The 16,328-nt window shown below is 37.4% G+C and overlaps 1 protein-coding gene across 4 annotated transcripts in view; it reads left to right on the top strand.

Annotated features, from left to right (window-relative positions):
* Positions 1-15,385, top strand: part of LOC126299607 (protein purity of essence) — a 417,439-nt gene extending 402,054 nt beyond the window's left edge. For all 4 annotated transcript variants that reach the window (XM_049991638.1, XM_049991641.1, XM_049991639.1 and 1 more), the window contains exons 82-83: positions 972-1,131; positions 14,709-15,385. In XM_049991638.1, coding sequence (XP_049847595.1) covers positions 972-1,131; positions 14,709-14,776 — 228 coding nt within the window. In that variant the 3' untranslated portion in view covers positions 14,777-15,385. The remainder of the gene's footprint in view (positions 1-971; positions 1,132-14,708) is intronic.
* The last annotated feature ends 943 nt before the right edge of the window (positions 15,386-16,328 follow it).

Below are 16,328 nucleotides of genomic sequence, written 5' to 3'. Positions count from 1 at the left end.
TCTGTTGGTAGCCTCAAGTCTAGACTGGAATATTTTGCTTTCAGAGCATATACTTATATTTTTTTGTAATATGTCTATATCTCTGTGAAGCTTTGTTATTTTGTCTTTGTTTAGGATTTTGTTTCTAAAACTTTGTTCACGTGCTTCCACAATATACACATCACATGTCCACATACAGTCATCACTTATAAATTTCACACTTCCTTTTTATCAGTATTTGTAGTTACTACACTGAACTCTTGTTAAGACCTTTTTGTATGTGTTTTTAATTTCACTTTTATCATTGCTGTTTCTTAGTAAAACTTTATCAAGTGTCATTTTGACAACTTAAAACAATACTTTCTTGATAGTTTATTATCTTTTAATATTAAATTTCTCTCTTAAAAATATGTAATTCAGTGTTCCTGCCATATTAATCAAAACATGCTCTTCTCTGTTAAAAGAGGACCCTACGGATATCTAATTATTTTTTCCCTTATAAAAGAGCTACTGCCCTTCACTTTATCAATACTATTTGTAGATTTAATTTTCAGTCAGATGTTATATTCATCAAGTAAAGCACCATTAAAGTGTTAAAGCACCAGTTCCAGCATGGGGTTGTACACTGGCCCCAAATTGAATCTACCCATTGGATTAACAATGAAGGTTGGTGTGCTGCTCAGCCTGGATGTAGTTTTTAGGATGTTTCCTACATATGACTAGGTGCGTAATTCGCACTCTTTCACAAGAATAACACTACATGCAGACAGCTGGGGTGCACACAACCCTTCCCAATGTGACAACAGGAAGTGCATGCAGCCACCCCTTAAATTAACCATGTCTGTCCATAACTTTGCTGGCGCTGTTCTCTGGGACAAAAGCACAAGAAAAAGCTGATGTTTTGCAACATGCAAAAAACTAAATACTATTACTTTCATTGTTTTGTATAAAGTTAATGAAATTTAGTGATATTGTGTAATAATGTGTTGCAGAATTTGGCAGTGTCCTATGAGAAACTGTGGCCGTCGACTCTCTCAACATTTTTGCGACATAACGATGAGTTGTTATTGAAGATGTCAGAAAAAATGTTCGCCTTTTACACAGAGGACCTCTTACCATGTGCTTCATTTGAAGAAGCATTTGATGTGTTAGGTAAGTATGTTTTTTCATTTGCTTTTCTTGGTTGCACCTATGAACTTTGTGATGAAAATGTTAAGTTTTTTTTTAAATTCTGATCCCACATCAAATGAAGTAATTCTTCATGAAGAGAAAATGATAATGAAAACTCTCCGTAAAGAAAGTACGTTGTGTGTATCCTTCCTGGAAATGAGGGATACTATTTGAAGTTACAAATAGACAATGATATTTATGGACCTCACGGTATTGCAGGCTCTTAATAGTTACTACGTACAAGAAATCAGAGGGCAAGAACAATGAAGGCACTGAACATCTCTGAAGTGCATTAAATTGGGGTATTTGAGAGAAGACAGGATGTGTGCGCTCCGTTTTCATAAATCTTTTGTGTTATTCTTGCTTCATTTTGGATGCTCAGTGTGCAAATAAGTATGACCTACATAGCTCAAAACCAACAAAATTTTCCATCCTGATGTGATTAAGCTGGTCACAGAAGCATGTAGGACAATTTAATAGACATCCTTTGTAATGGGGCCGCAGACATGCTATTTACCACGCAAAAGTAGATAGTGCATTGGGCATACAGGCTCTTTTATTCTAGAATTTCTGTCATTCCAAATGGTATCATCCCTTACCACGAAATCAATTTTATTGTCCTCAGGGGGTTCACGTCTCGACTACATGATTGATGAACAAAAGGGATCCCAAGCCACTGTTCCATTACTAACCTTTGCACAACTGTCAATTCAACTAAGTACCTGGGTGTTAAAATTACGAACAACTTCAGTTGGAAGGACGACATAGATAATATTGTCGGGAAGGCGAGCCAAAGGTTGCGTTTCATTGGCAGGACACTTAGAAGATGCAACAAGTCCACTAAAGAGACAGCTTACACTACACTCGTTCGTCCTCTGTTAGAATATTGCTGCGCGGTGTGGGATCCTTACCAGGTGGGATTGACGGAGGACATCGAGAGGGTGCAAAGAAGGGCAGCTCGTTTTGTATTATCGCGTTATAGGGGAGAGAGTGTGGCAGATATGATACACGAGTTGGGATGGAAGTCATTACAGCATAGACGTTTTTCGTCGCGGCGAGAGCTTTTTACGAAATTTCAGTCACCAACTTTCTCTTCCGAATGCGAAAATATTTTGTTGAGCCCAACCTACATAGGAAGGAATGATCATCAAAATAAAATAAGAGAAATCAGAGCTCGAACAGAAAGGTTTAGGTGTTCGTTTTTCCCGCTCGCTGTTCGGGAGTGGAATAGTAGAGAGATAGTATGATTGTGGTTCGATGAACCCTCTGCCAAGCACTTAAATGTGAATTGCAGAGTAGTCATGTAGATGTAGATGTAATGGCTGTGTGTAAGTGTGTGAGGACCCCAAGGCCTCAAGTTGGAGGATGGCCAAATGCCACCAGTCTATTACCATTAACTTGGAGCATGTTTCAGTGACAACCTGTGGGAATGAATGTGCGACTGCCCTGGTTGCAATGAAAGTGCAAACCTCAATTAGAAAAATAAAAAAAAATTGTCATCAGAATGTTTGTTGATAAGATGGAACACTTTTGAGGCAAAACAATCACTAGTAGGCAACCTCTGGGGAACTTGACATGGCCCTGCATCGATGGACTCTGTACTCACCAGCTGTTTGTTGGAATATTCCCTTAGAGATAGTAATAGAACATACCCCATAATACAAAACATGTTTGTTATGATAAAAATGGAGGATCATTTGATAAAGTATTACTGTTACATAAATCCATTAAGCAACTAGGAAATAATGATCTTTTTGTTGAGACAATAGCAGTACAGGAAGTAATAAAGTTAATAAAAATTAAGAAAACTGGAAAGTACCCATTCATAGTTTAGCTGCACTTAACACGTAATTCAAATAAAGGGGTTGCAATGTGCTAAGATATGATGAATATAGACACAATAGAAAGAATGGGAACCTTTAGAGGATCCCTGGGATGCAATGTAAAAAATGGTTGATGGCATGCTGAGTGTCTTAAGCCAGCTGAATTCAAGTAGAAAGATGTAATTCTGGCACCAAGATCAGCATATGCAAATAAACATACAATGCTGCATTTGAGAAAAAAAAATCCACACTCACTTCTAAAATTATTAATGCAACGAAAGAGATCAATCACTAGTGGCTAGAACTAGTTTATATCCAAGGACAGTGCTACGATCTTTACTAAAGAAGAGGAAGGTTGCATCAATAGAACCATGGACTACAAATGTATAGTAAAAGCCGTAAGGCTGTGGGGGTATGAACTTAGAAGCACCAGTAATGGAACGACCTACTCATATTGCTTCTCTCTCTCTCTCTCTCTCTCTCTCTCTCTCTCTCTCTCTCTCTTTTGTTGCAGAGTTATCACAATGATGAAAGGAGGAGATACAGAAATCTATTGGAAAGATGGCACCGATTATTTTTAGCAGAACTTACATGGAGAAATTGTAACTTCTACTGTGGACAAAACTGGTCCATGTCCAAAAGAGAGATATTTTAGGCTCCCTCAATCTCCTGTACCACGGAGTTAAAATTTTTATGGGAATAATGACATAGGAACAATGACATCATTGATGAATGTATGGATGATGGCACCATTGTGTTTATCAGTGACTTAAATCACACACACCACTTGACTATGAGGTGTATCAGTTCATACTTCACCCTTAGTAACATTGTGCAGTTTCCACTTACTCCCTCATAATTACATTGATAGTGAAATCCTAAAGAAATCTCTGCCATTTATTCCCCTTGTATACATTAACGGACACAGTGTGCTTTGAGACTCTTCCAGCACCTGCCCCCGAGGTTGAGTTTTAGAAGATCTGCTTCAATTATAAGAACTTCATTTTGTAACTGTGGATAAAATAATGGATTTCAGCACTGCATTAGTGTTGTTCCAAACACAATCATATTTGCTCTCATTCCCTTGCAGATAATACTTAATGGGAACTAGGAAGTGACTTCTCGTCCAGCGACACACAGCCAGGAAGTTTCAAGAGAGGAAAAGAGAGAAATTTCTGAATGACAGCAGCAGAAATAGATGCTCAGTGAGCCTAACAGTGACATTGTCCAGGAATGGGCAGACCATATTACGGAAGTAACCCACAAAGCCATTGATGGGTCCATTCAGAAATTTGTCTTTTGTTTTAGGGGGCAATCTGTTCTGTGGTGGTATAGCAGTTATAATATTCATTAAGGAACAGACAGCTGACGCTATGAAGATCCAGAAGCAGTCCATTCATAGAAAATATAACAATGTTTCAGTTAGCTAGAGCTAAAGTTCGAAAGGTGTTTAAGGAAGATTTCTGGGACATCATAAATATACCCAGTCACAACTGCATTGAATAATGAGATCCTAGTGTCCAGTCCAACAGATGTGTGGCACAACACTTCATCCATATCACCAGCTTAGTCACAAATTTTATCTACATCATGACACTATAAACAGGGAGAGGCTAAATTTTTGTGTTGAACATCACACAGGTGCACACTCAACAGCAAAAAGACTTGGCCACTGTAAACAAAATTGTAGGAAAATCTGACCATTTGGAAATAGAAGCATAAAAACTGGGTCAGGGTGTGACACCAGACAGAGGAAGTGGGTCACTGATTGAGGATATGAGAGATATCCGATGCTCACTGTGTATTCACCTATCCTTTTGTGCCAAGGATTGCTTATTGTATGACACAGATTATGGACATGACTGAATGTTTGAATCGCAGTGACAGTGTCTGCATACAAACAAATATGAGGCACAGATATCTGTTTGTCACTCCCTTATGCTATATTTATGTGACCCACAATTTTTCATTTAAGCAAAAGCTCATGAGCAGTAGTATGAGAAGACAGGTAGATGTTCTCAGTAAAGTTATGAGTGAAGTTTATGAGAAGACTTATGATGCAGAGATTTTATGAGTATTACTTGCCAGTTGTTGGTCTGGCAATTTAAAGAAGATGAAAAATGTAAATGCTAAGTAATAGTCCTCCAGTGAGCTTCAAACCCACAGCAAAAACAGCTATTGCTTTAGACAGTGATCACATTAAATGTTAGCATGCCAGTGCTGTTTTTCATGCTCTGTCATCGCCATAGTGACAGCTGACACATATAATTTGCGATGGAATGACGTTTCTGGACTCGGAACCATAAATCTAATAACCCGATTTTGCATATTAAATGAAAATCACTCAGATTATTTAATGCAAGTGACAGAAAAATCAGGTGAATTTACCAGGATAAATCTGTGCCATTCCTGAAAGCAAGTTGACAATCACAGAGTAGCCAAACATATCATACAGTGTTGCCAGTTTTAATAGCCACAGGAGTAGTATGTTTATGCTGCCTATGGTTTCCTTGAGCAGGCTTGAAAGTGCAGAATGTATCTTGCCTCTCAAAGATGTGTTTGGCAGTTGACAAAGGGCAGAAATATCACCAGTGTTAACCAATGACTTTTACTCCCATTTCTGAAACTAGGCTTACGGGCTAGGATGTAGATACTAAAATCACTCAGGTGCACTGACTGCAAGCTGAAAATCCTAAGTCAATAGCTGTAACAATTATTATTGTTTTTCTTTCTCAAGGATGCTGAAAACTGAAAAGTCAATCACTGGTTGTATACACACTTAACACATCTTATGATCATAATAGACTTTAAAAAGATTTCATGAAAACTGTGTCATTGGCACTACCCCAAAACAGAGGAACGCAAAGCCAGTAACAGAGCATTCATTGCAAAATGCAAACAACAACAATGATGAAATTCTGCAAGATACTTATAATAAAAAGCCTCATATCATACAAGTTAACTGTGCAAAGGAACTATGCTCAGTACTCGCAATTACTGAAAAAGTGCAGTGCAAAAGCTTACAGAAATTAAAACAGAGAGTGTATGAGTAAAAAGGAATGCAGGATGCTGACTCCACAATCTTTTAATATGTCATTCTAAAGTAAAACTGTCAGTAATCTATAATAAACAGAACAATGCAAAGTGACTTCTGACCATAATGATTACAAAGCAATCATTGTTGATGGTAGTTTCTCAAAAGCAAAAACATCCATATTAACAAACTGTTCAGTTTGCAGTAGGCTTATAATAGAAAGAGACAGAAATAGCAATAAGAAGTTTATCTAGTTGGGAGTAGAGCTCATTACCAATGTAGTGCCTTGCAGCCTTTCCAATTTTTTGTTAGGTTATTGCCTGACGGGTCAATATTAACCTCTCTAGGCCATCGCAGTATTTGTGTGAGAATCGTCAAGGAGCAATTGTTAGAACAAACTGCTATATTAACTAGCAATTAGTGAAATAAGTTAGCGATCATTGTCCGAGCTCAACGCTTGCATTTTTCAGCATGTCCCAAAACAGTCATAAAGTCTGTACACTACTTCGTGGTTAATAATGCCTAGAGCACTTTTACTTGTCTGCAGAAGCAGCCCACCAGCTATTTTTTAACTGAAAGAATTGTGCAGACAACTAGTGCAAAATCAGAATGACCAATATACAGAAAACTTAGTAATCTCACAGATGACACTAGCACTGACACCGAGCGAGGTGGCGCAGTGGTTAGCACACTGGACTCGCATTTGGGAGGACGACGGTTCAATCCCGTCTCCGGCCATCCTGATTTAGGTTTTCCGTGATTTCCCTAAATCGTTTCAGGCAAATGCCGGGATGGTTCCTTTGAAAGGGCACGGCCGATTTCCTTCCCAATCCTTCCCTAACCCGAGCTTGCGCTCCGTTTCTAATGACCTCGTTGTCAACGGGACGTTAAACACTAACTACTACTACTACTAGCACAGACAAACATGAAAAAGTCATTGGAAAATGTAACAGAAATATACATCTTTTTAACTCCCAATGAGCATCCTGCAATGTCATCAGAATTTTGGCTAAACTCAGAAGCAGGTCAAACAAAATAACATAGTTTATTCTCAGTGCAACAAGTTTCATAACAGCCATTAACTCCCATAGCTAGTCATTTGCTTTGCAAGGCTGCCTTTGCTTAGTTACACCATCTTCTTCTGTCTCTGTACATTATGCTTTGGGGGCAAAACTGCTGAGCACCTGAAGCTCCCACTGTCAAGTCCAGCACTTCTGCACTAAATCACAATGCTCATATTCAGATGTTTACTAGTTATGAAATTCTGTGTCCACACAAAGAAACAGAATTTATTCTTGTATTCTTGCGGTACCCAGAATGAGCTCAAACAATTTCTGTTGATCCCATATGTCAGCTTTGATAAACTGATATATTGCAAAAAATCAATCTGCATCGATTTGACCACAGACTTGTCTTCTATCCCCAACAAGGGACAACCACCAACTCGTCAATTCCATGAGTTCCCACCAGTTCACAAAAGTTTTAAGATTAATGCATTTTTGCTAACTGCCACTGTAGCTACAATTTGTTTGGTGTCTTGATGCACCCATGAGACTTTACACTACTATAGGCTACTTTGCCCCTAAAACTACTACTGTACAATGTGCCGAGTTCTGACCAAATCTCAGATAACTATCTCACTGTATACATCGGAAAAGTTCTCATGATATCACAAGAAACAGTCACATCAGATCCAGGCCAACCCACATCATTAATAGCTGTATACAAATGGAAACATCCAGCTTGCCTACCATTCTCAGCCCATAGTTTGTTAGTGAGCAAAAGAGGTGGAGGGTTTCAATAAACATTAGAAGAAATCTTTTACATATTTTGAGTGGGATGCAGAAGGTGGCAGTAGAGGACAAGAAGAAATGAATTTGAAATAACAGAAAAGTAGCCTTAAAAATTCTCTCATAATTTATTACTTTTCAAGTATGTATGCAGAGAACAAATGAAAGATAAATTTAATATTTAAAAATAAAGGAAAACTAACTCATATTTTATCACCTTGGGTTCAACACATTTCTGTCACAAAGTGATCTTCCATCAGCTCTCACTGATGGAAAATTGAGAAAATACAAGTAAAGAAAATAAAATGTTTTCAATGCAGTAATATCTTGTCCAGACTCTCCTCATTATTTGTAACTTTAATCATGCATCTTGACATGGACTCTGTGAGAAGTCGGACATAATGGCCAGAAGAGACAACTTTCTTCCAGGCTTCAAGACTGCAGTCTCAAAGTGCATCAAAAGAAGCTTTCCTTAGTTAGTTATTTAGTTTCGTGTTCCATGGACCATTGTGCCCAAAAAAATCATAGTCGTATGGAATGAGTCATTTTAAATTCACACCACAAATTAATGTGTACGTATGGCTACATTCTGAACATTTCTAAGCTTTTTTCTCTGCTCCCCACAAAAAAAAAGAAAAAAGATATACAGAAGTTGTTAGTTAGTAAATCCTACACACCACTTTCTGCATGTTACAGTAATTGAAACTCTTCTATGGAATTGGAGGAGTTGTCAATGTGAAACCTTCTCAGTTTGTTTTCAAATCTTATATCACTGGTTAAGTGGTCAAATTTTTTGTTGTAGTGTTGTGTCCCCTTTTTGTACAAAAGGCAGTTTCATGTGGAGTTACGAACGTCATTTTTCTTTCTGGTATTGTAATTATGTACATCACTGATCCTTTTGAACTGTAGTGGATTATTTACAACAAACTTCATGAGGGAATAAATATAGTATGAAGCAGTGGTCAGGATGCCTAACAGTATGATCATGGACAAGCATGACATTATATTCTTACAGCATGTTTTTCCTTCTTTCTTAAAGATGAGTTGCCCGAAAACACTATTCAATATGACATTATCGAATGAAAATATGCAAAATGTGTCAACTTACTGATTTTTGTCTCCCCAAGATTTGCAATGATTCTAAATGCAAATGTAGATGAACTGAGAGTTTTAGGAGTTCCAAAATATGCATTTCCCAATTTAAGTGCTCATCATTATGGACACCTTAAAATTTTGAAGTTTCCCTCCTATTTATTATTTTCTTGCCACACTTATTGTTGGTGTAGTAGCCCTAGATGTGCAGAAATGAATATGTTGTGTCTTTTTAAAGTTGAGGGTGAGACCATTCACAGAAAACCAGTCAATGAAACTTTTAAGAATTTTGTTTACAATTTTTTCTGTTCTTGTATATGTGCTTGGATTGATTACAATACTAGTGTCATCTGCAAAAAGAACTAATTCTCCTCTGTTGTATATTAGACGCAAGATCATTTACGTAGATGAGGATCAGTAATGTACCAACGATTGAGCCTTGGTTAACTCCTGTAAACGATTTCTCCCCAGTCAGAATTATGACACCCAGACTGTATTGGTTGATATCATCAACAATTTTTCTCCTTTAGGGCCAACAGTATAATACATGTCTTATAACGACATGATTATTAGAATAGAGTGGAACTTCGATGTTACATTCTCCAATTTTACTTTTTTCATTATTCTACACCATAAATTTGTAGTCCCTGTGAAAAACCCATTAGCTCAATCCTAAAAATCCCCTTTTTTTATGTTTCATCCTAATAAGATTGACTCGATTCTACATCTCACTTGAATTGCACAGGTAACTTCCCATAGTCATCCACGATGTGAACTTTGATAATAAGTGTTAATGCCACTTAAACACTGTTGCTTGGATCCGGGATACCTAAAAACTCATCAAGGTGCCAAATATGTGACAGGCGTAGTCATTTTATCTGCATATTGCACGTGCTTACTGACTCGTGCAGCTGCAGGCTAGGCACTTATTGGAGTACAGTCCGTGTAGTTGAAGAAAACTGCTTTAATTATCTTCAACATCATCTGCATGACGAGATATATAAATATCAGATCAGTATGCCAAGTCTGACATGAGTTGTAAAGTCCTCTAATACCATCTCATTTACAGTTATCCATCCACTATCAACACCACGAGCATAATACAGTTAAGTGGTGGTAAATGATTGATTCAAACATGCATAATGACACCCAGTGGTGTGTTTGTTGGTTTGTGTATGTTTATTTGTTATGTTTGTTACTATCAATTAAGTGTCCTGCAATTGTTCAAAGGCTTCTCCCAACATTTTTCAATGTTCTGTGTCCCGTGCTAATGTTGCCATAGTGGTTCATCACATGATTTGCAGTTATCACCTGATCGCTGACCTCCTTCCTCCTCTTTTTTTTTTTTTTTTTTTTTTTTTTTTTTTTTTTTTTTTTTTAAGGGTGTTAGTCTGTTGTTAATTTGTTTGTAAATAATTACAGGGACATCCACATGATATACAGGTCCTAGAATTCGCATCCAAGACAACCATATATGATATAAACCTGAATATTGTTACAAACCCCATGAAGAAATTGGAGACTTTTTTGCCATATAAGGGTTTATGGAACTGTATTCCACAGTGTTGACATTGCACCAGATCCTATGCAAGCATTTTAGTCATGGGAATGGAAAGTGAAATAATAGACAAATGTGATGGACCAAAATTGTTGGTATATAATGGTGCATTGTGATGCAGTTGCTACTTAACGACAGGAATATACAGCGAATCATGATTTTTACTGTTTTCATGTATTTGCTGTGATGTTTGGTTTGAATTTAATGAATATATCAAACAAAAAGCCCATTAGTTTGAATTTAACTCATCACTCAAGATGTGAATATCTTAAGGTTCCAGTTACTCCATAGAGCTTTGAATTATTTCTAGAAGTCCATAAGAAACTTTGCATGTTATACTTAATATATTTTCTGACAAGTAAGTGATCCAGTAACATTGTGGTACTAATTTGTTAATTCTGCTCATTCATAAGAGTGTTAGCCCTTGCATAGTCACACCAGGTCAAAACTACCTGAAGTGTTTTTTTACGTGACATTCTGAAACTTGAGTGTACTTGGAGTCATTGTTGGCCCCATTGTTTCACATTAAACTGCTGTTACTGAGTGTTTGACCTGATGCCACTATTGGTGTTCTGGCATTATTGCCTGTCTGATCCGATGGGAGTGTTTGCATTACACAGTTTTTGCACCTGTGACCCTACACGAGTGTATATCTTCGGCCACATATAACAGAGTTTGAAGAAGTGGGTGTCTTCTTTTAATTACTTACCAATTTTATTTTTATATCACATTTTCTTCTTAGCCAATAGGAAAGAGACTGGCTGTTCTTCATTTCCTGTCAGAGAATGCCTAAAATATTGACTGATGAAGAAAGTGTTGCAGAATTACTTCACAAAGATGATGAGAATCTGTGGGAAGACTCTCTGATTTTGAAGACAACTGTGTTGAAGAAAATGAACATGAAACTGATTCAGACATTTCTGTTACTTCTGGTGGTGAAATGGTGACTCTAAAAAATTACTTTCTCCCCCCCCCCCCCCCCCCCCTCCCTGGGCAGAGATGGTAAAAGCAAATCGAGCAGCCAGCTATTTAGTTGAAGTACCATGCTAAAAAGCACAATATTATTAACACACATCCGTCTAGAGCTTATGGCACAGCAAAGGGAACAAAAACATCAGAACAGACCTTCTTTCTTTACTTTGACGAGAATATAATTGAGAGATTAGTTACTTGCTTTATGAAAACTGCCACGAATTTTGAGAGGAGTCGTGATGCTCAAGTTACAGGTCGATTTGAAATGAAGGCATTGCTTGCCTTATTACTGTTTGCTGGAACCTACAGCTTACCATCTCCACTTCAGAGATATGCGTGAGTGGGACGGAAATGGATCTTTTTTCCCTGGCTATGTCTTACCAGAGATTTTTGTTCTCGCTTCTCTCTATTCAGTTTGATAACGCCACTGACTGAGATGAGAGGAAGAAGGCTGGCAAATTGGCTGCTAGTTGTGCATTTCTTCTACGCACAGGGGTAAACCTTATGAAAGCCTACACCTGTATGTATTATTTGGCGATTTATGAGCAACTCATTCCATTTCAAGGTGGTTGCTCATTTAGGCAGTATTTGCCTGAAAAACCTAAGAAATATGGAATAAAAATGTTTGCGTTAGTATATAATAGAACATTCTACTTGCACAAATTTGAGGTGTATGCAAGAATGCTGCCTGATGGTCCATTCAGGCAGTGTTATAGTCCTTCAGATGTTGTTCAATGCCTTGTTGCTCACTTAAGAGACTTGGAAGGGACATAACTGTTGATAACTGATATACCATTGTCCCACTTGCCAGAACACTGCTAGACATGAAGCTTACTTTAGTGGAAATATCATGGGGGGAGGGGGGAGCATGAAATTCCTGCCAAGTTCCTGCCCAGTAAAAACACGAATGCGAGTTAAAGTTCATTTGGTTTCGCGAAAGAAATGTGCTATCATCATCAATTCCAAGTGATTCCAAGATAGATGCAGAGACAGGTGTTGTTACCCCTCCCTCCCTCCCTCTCTCTCTCTCTCTCTCTCTCTCTCTCTCTCACACACACACACACACACACACACACACACACACACACACACACGTTGTGAATTTCTACAATCACACTAATGAAGCAGTGGACACATGTGACCAGGTATGCAGCAATTATAGTGTTGGCCAAAGAAGAAGATGACATATAGCTGTGTTGTTCGACTTTCTAAATCTCTCTGCTCTAAACTCATATACCATTTACAAAATGAACACTAATTAAAATATACAAAGAACAACATGTCTGGAGAAGCTTGCAAACAGCTTCATCATGGGGAGTGTTATCAGGAGAATAGGTAACAGCCATATACCCCTCAGTGTTAGGAACAGAATAACATAGTTTCTGATGGCCATAGGTACAGGAATACAACAGCAGGATCAGCGACATCAAACACTGCAAACAGAAATTGGACTAACATTGCACAAACAGAAGAGATGCCTCATCAGTCCAAGTACAAATGACAACAAGCATTAAACAGTGTGTGCTACTTGTATGGAACATGTATGCAAAGTGCATTCCAAAGTTATGTAGATAAGACTCTTAGCTCACTGAAATATTCTGATGTTCCGAAAAGCTCTGTGTTATTGCTGTATAGCAGTTTTAAGTATTAGGTTACATTTCTTTTGTTCCTCACATAATAAATCAAAGTGTCATTAAATGTTTTTAATTACATGCTGTTTTCTTCATTTATGTCCAGAGATCATCCATAAATCAATGCATTTCTTTTTTCTTGCTGGTCTAAGTATTAATTATTATTGGGAAAATGTAATCACTGCTTCCAAACATTCAGGGGTGTTAAATATTAAGTTTAGCTGTACGGATTTATAAAGTTTGGTTCTGTCCTTTGAGAATAGCTCTCCAAAAGTTGCTTTTGGAGCTGGATATTTTCTCTGACACAAGGCACTATATCTTATACAACTTAAGCAACTGGAAGAAAAATGTTTGAATTATAGTGAAACTGATGTACAGTAAGGTGAGCTATTTCATTACTCTCACACTTGACTTCAAAATTTGAATGAACATTGTCCAAGCTTTCGCCATCTTTTTATATTTTAGTGAATTCATACAAACAATAAAAAAACATAGAAACATGGAGCTTTGAACTCTGCACCTTCATAGTACCATTCCACTCCTTTAACGATTATGTAATAAAAGACGGGTGTTGGAGCAGTCTCCTTGAACATATGTTCATCTAATGTAATTTTGTGGCTTTGAACTTCATTCTAAAATGTGTGAATTTGTCATTCAGCTTGCAAAAGATGAGTATGAGCAATTTGAGAAAAAAAAGTTGTAAAATTGATCTTTTATTCTTGATTAATCATGAATGGTACGTAGTGAGGCCTTATAAGCGCATTCTTAAAACTTTTTTAGCCTCTGTGCCTCATATAGGGCACAGGTGAATACATAGTGAGTGTCAGATATAACGTATCATCTCAATCAGTGACCCACTTGCCCTGTCTGATATCATGCCCTGGCCTGACTTTTATGCTGCTGTTGCCAAGTGATCCAATTTTTCTGCTGTTTGTCACAATGCTTCAGTTCTTTTGCTGTCAAGTGTACAACTATCCATTTACAATCCCTACTTTGCCAGAAACCAGTAAGATTCAGTGTAGCATTCTACATAATCCCTATTTGTGATCAGAAGTACCCAATCTAGCTGCTTTAAAGAGAATTTGGAGTGATGACCACTACTGCAACTAATGCCTTTCCTAAAATCAAAAAAGGATAGTGTGTGATATCACCCTGACATCTTGCGTGAGGAAAGACTCTAGAACTGACCACTAACCATCATCTTGTCTAGGTTTTGGAATCCAAAAAGCTACATAGCTGCTCCCAATGTGGATTTAGAACATACCACCTTACTGCAGTCTTCTTTGATATTGAGAAAGCTTACCTTGAAAGCACAAAATTGCCGATCCACTTGATCGATTGGGAATATGTGAGGACACCTTCCTCTTCTTATACTTCTTCTTTGAGAAAATGTTACTTGCATTATAGTGTCAGAGACACAGTGTCAAATTGCTTCTTTCAAGTGAATGGTGTATCCCAAGCAAGAGTAGGTAATATCATTTTTTTGTCATTGCCATCAGCAGTATTAAATCAACAATAAGGAAACCAGTGAAGCACCTGTATTTTGTGCATGTAACTAATACTTTAGGTCTCCTTTTCGACCCACATGAATTTTTTTAAGCTTATAAATTTAAACTTTCCTGATGTACTCAGTTGTGATGCCAGTTATTTCTGTTACAGAGTTACGAGCATCATTGGATACAGAGCCATTAGCACACATCCAGCTCGTCCTTTCATATGGAGCCTAGTCACCAGCCCCGAATATCGAAAAGACGTTCATAATTTCCTTTGAAGAAGCAATTTGTGATTTTACACATTGTGTTTAGGTAAAAACTGAAACCATGTGACTTCAAAAAATTAAATAGTGCAATTTTTTGTGAACAGATGTACATAATGAAAAGTGAACTTGTGACATGGACTGTACAAATGCAGCAAATTTGATGGTGTTATTTTTAAGTCCTTGGATGTTAGGAGTGTCTATAAAGTGTGGACTTTTTGGAATAAAAATTACAAAATTTCGTGTAGAAAGTGACATTTTAATAATAATTAGTGAAAATAACATTGTGTAACCTTTCATGCAGTATAGAGTTTAGTGTTTCAGCCAGAGTGAAAATTATTTCCTATATAATTACTCCCAGTGATAAATTTGAGAAAAGGTGCTTCATCCTTTTGTTTATTCCACCCCTGAAGAGAGAAACCAACGGCTTCTGCCTTACCTAAAATCAATGGTATGTATCCCTGATACTCAGTTTGTTTGTCAAGAAACATATGCAAAGCCCAACAACCAAGGTCACGACTGTTGCAGTATGTCTAATCAGAAGTATGCCAAGTGTTGAATAAATTGTTTTTTAAAGATATTTCTGTAATGTGGCCTATGATTTCATCGATTTTTTGAAGCAGATGCAGTTATGGTAAGGTCAATATGTTACACAATCTAGGTCTCTTGTGGCATTGATGTAGGTAATAATAGTCCAGTTAGTGATATGAGTGCATCACTGTAGCATATTAGTATGCTTACAAACTCTCTCTAGTCAAATACAGTATTCTTCAGAAATAATTGTTCAAATAAAGAAATATTTTTGAGAGGAAAGTGCTATTCAGAGTTAAAGCATCACATTGTGCACTATCATGAGTCTGTAGTCCTTGCAAAACCGTACTTATTCATTCTTTAAAGACATCAATGTCTGCTTGTGTCTGTGTATGTGCGGATGGATATGTGTGTGTGTGTGTGCACGAGTGTACACCTGTCCTTTTTTTCCCCTAAGAGTCTTTCCGCTCCCGGGATTGGAATGACTCCTTACCCTCTCTCTTAAAACATCCTTTCGTCTTTCCCTCTCCTTCCTGAAGAAGCAACCATCGGTTGCGAAAGCTAGTAATTCTGTGTGTGTGTTTGTGTGTTTTGTTCATGTGCCTGTCTGCTGGCGCTTTCCCGCTTGGTAAGTCTTGGAATCTTTGTTTTTAATATATTTTTCCCATGTGGAAGTTTCTTTCTGTTTATATATATATATATATATATATATATATATATATATATATATATATATATATATAGGGGTGGGGTGGGGGGGGGCAGGAAGGGATGACTGCTGTAAAAATGCAGGTACTGAGGTACTGTAGGTTGTTAGTGGGCTCGATAGGTGTAGAAGTATAGATGGAGCCATCAGAGAGGTAGAGATCAATTCTGATATCTTCAAAGAGAATGGGACCATGTGAATGGAAATAATTGATATCAAAATAGATCTCATTTAACCTGTCTTACAGTTGTGATACATCATGGATACAAGTTATGATTGCTTCCAA

This window comes from Schistocerca gregaria, chromosome X, assembly GCF_023897955.1.
Source record: "Schistocerca gregaria isolate iqSchGreg1 chromosome X, iqSchGreg1.2, whole genome shotgun sequence".
Classification (NCBI taxonomy): Eukaryota; Metazoa; Arthropoda; class Insecta; order Orthoptera; family Acrididae; genus Schistocerca; species Schistocerca gregaria.
This window is presented reverse-complemented; position numbering and strand designations above follow the sequence as displayed.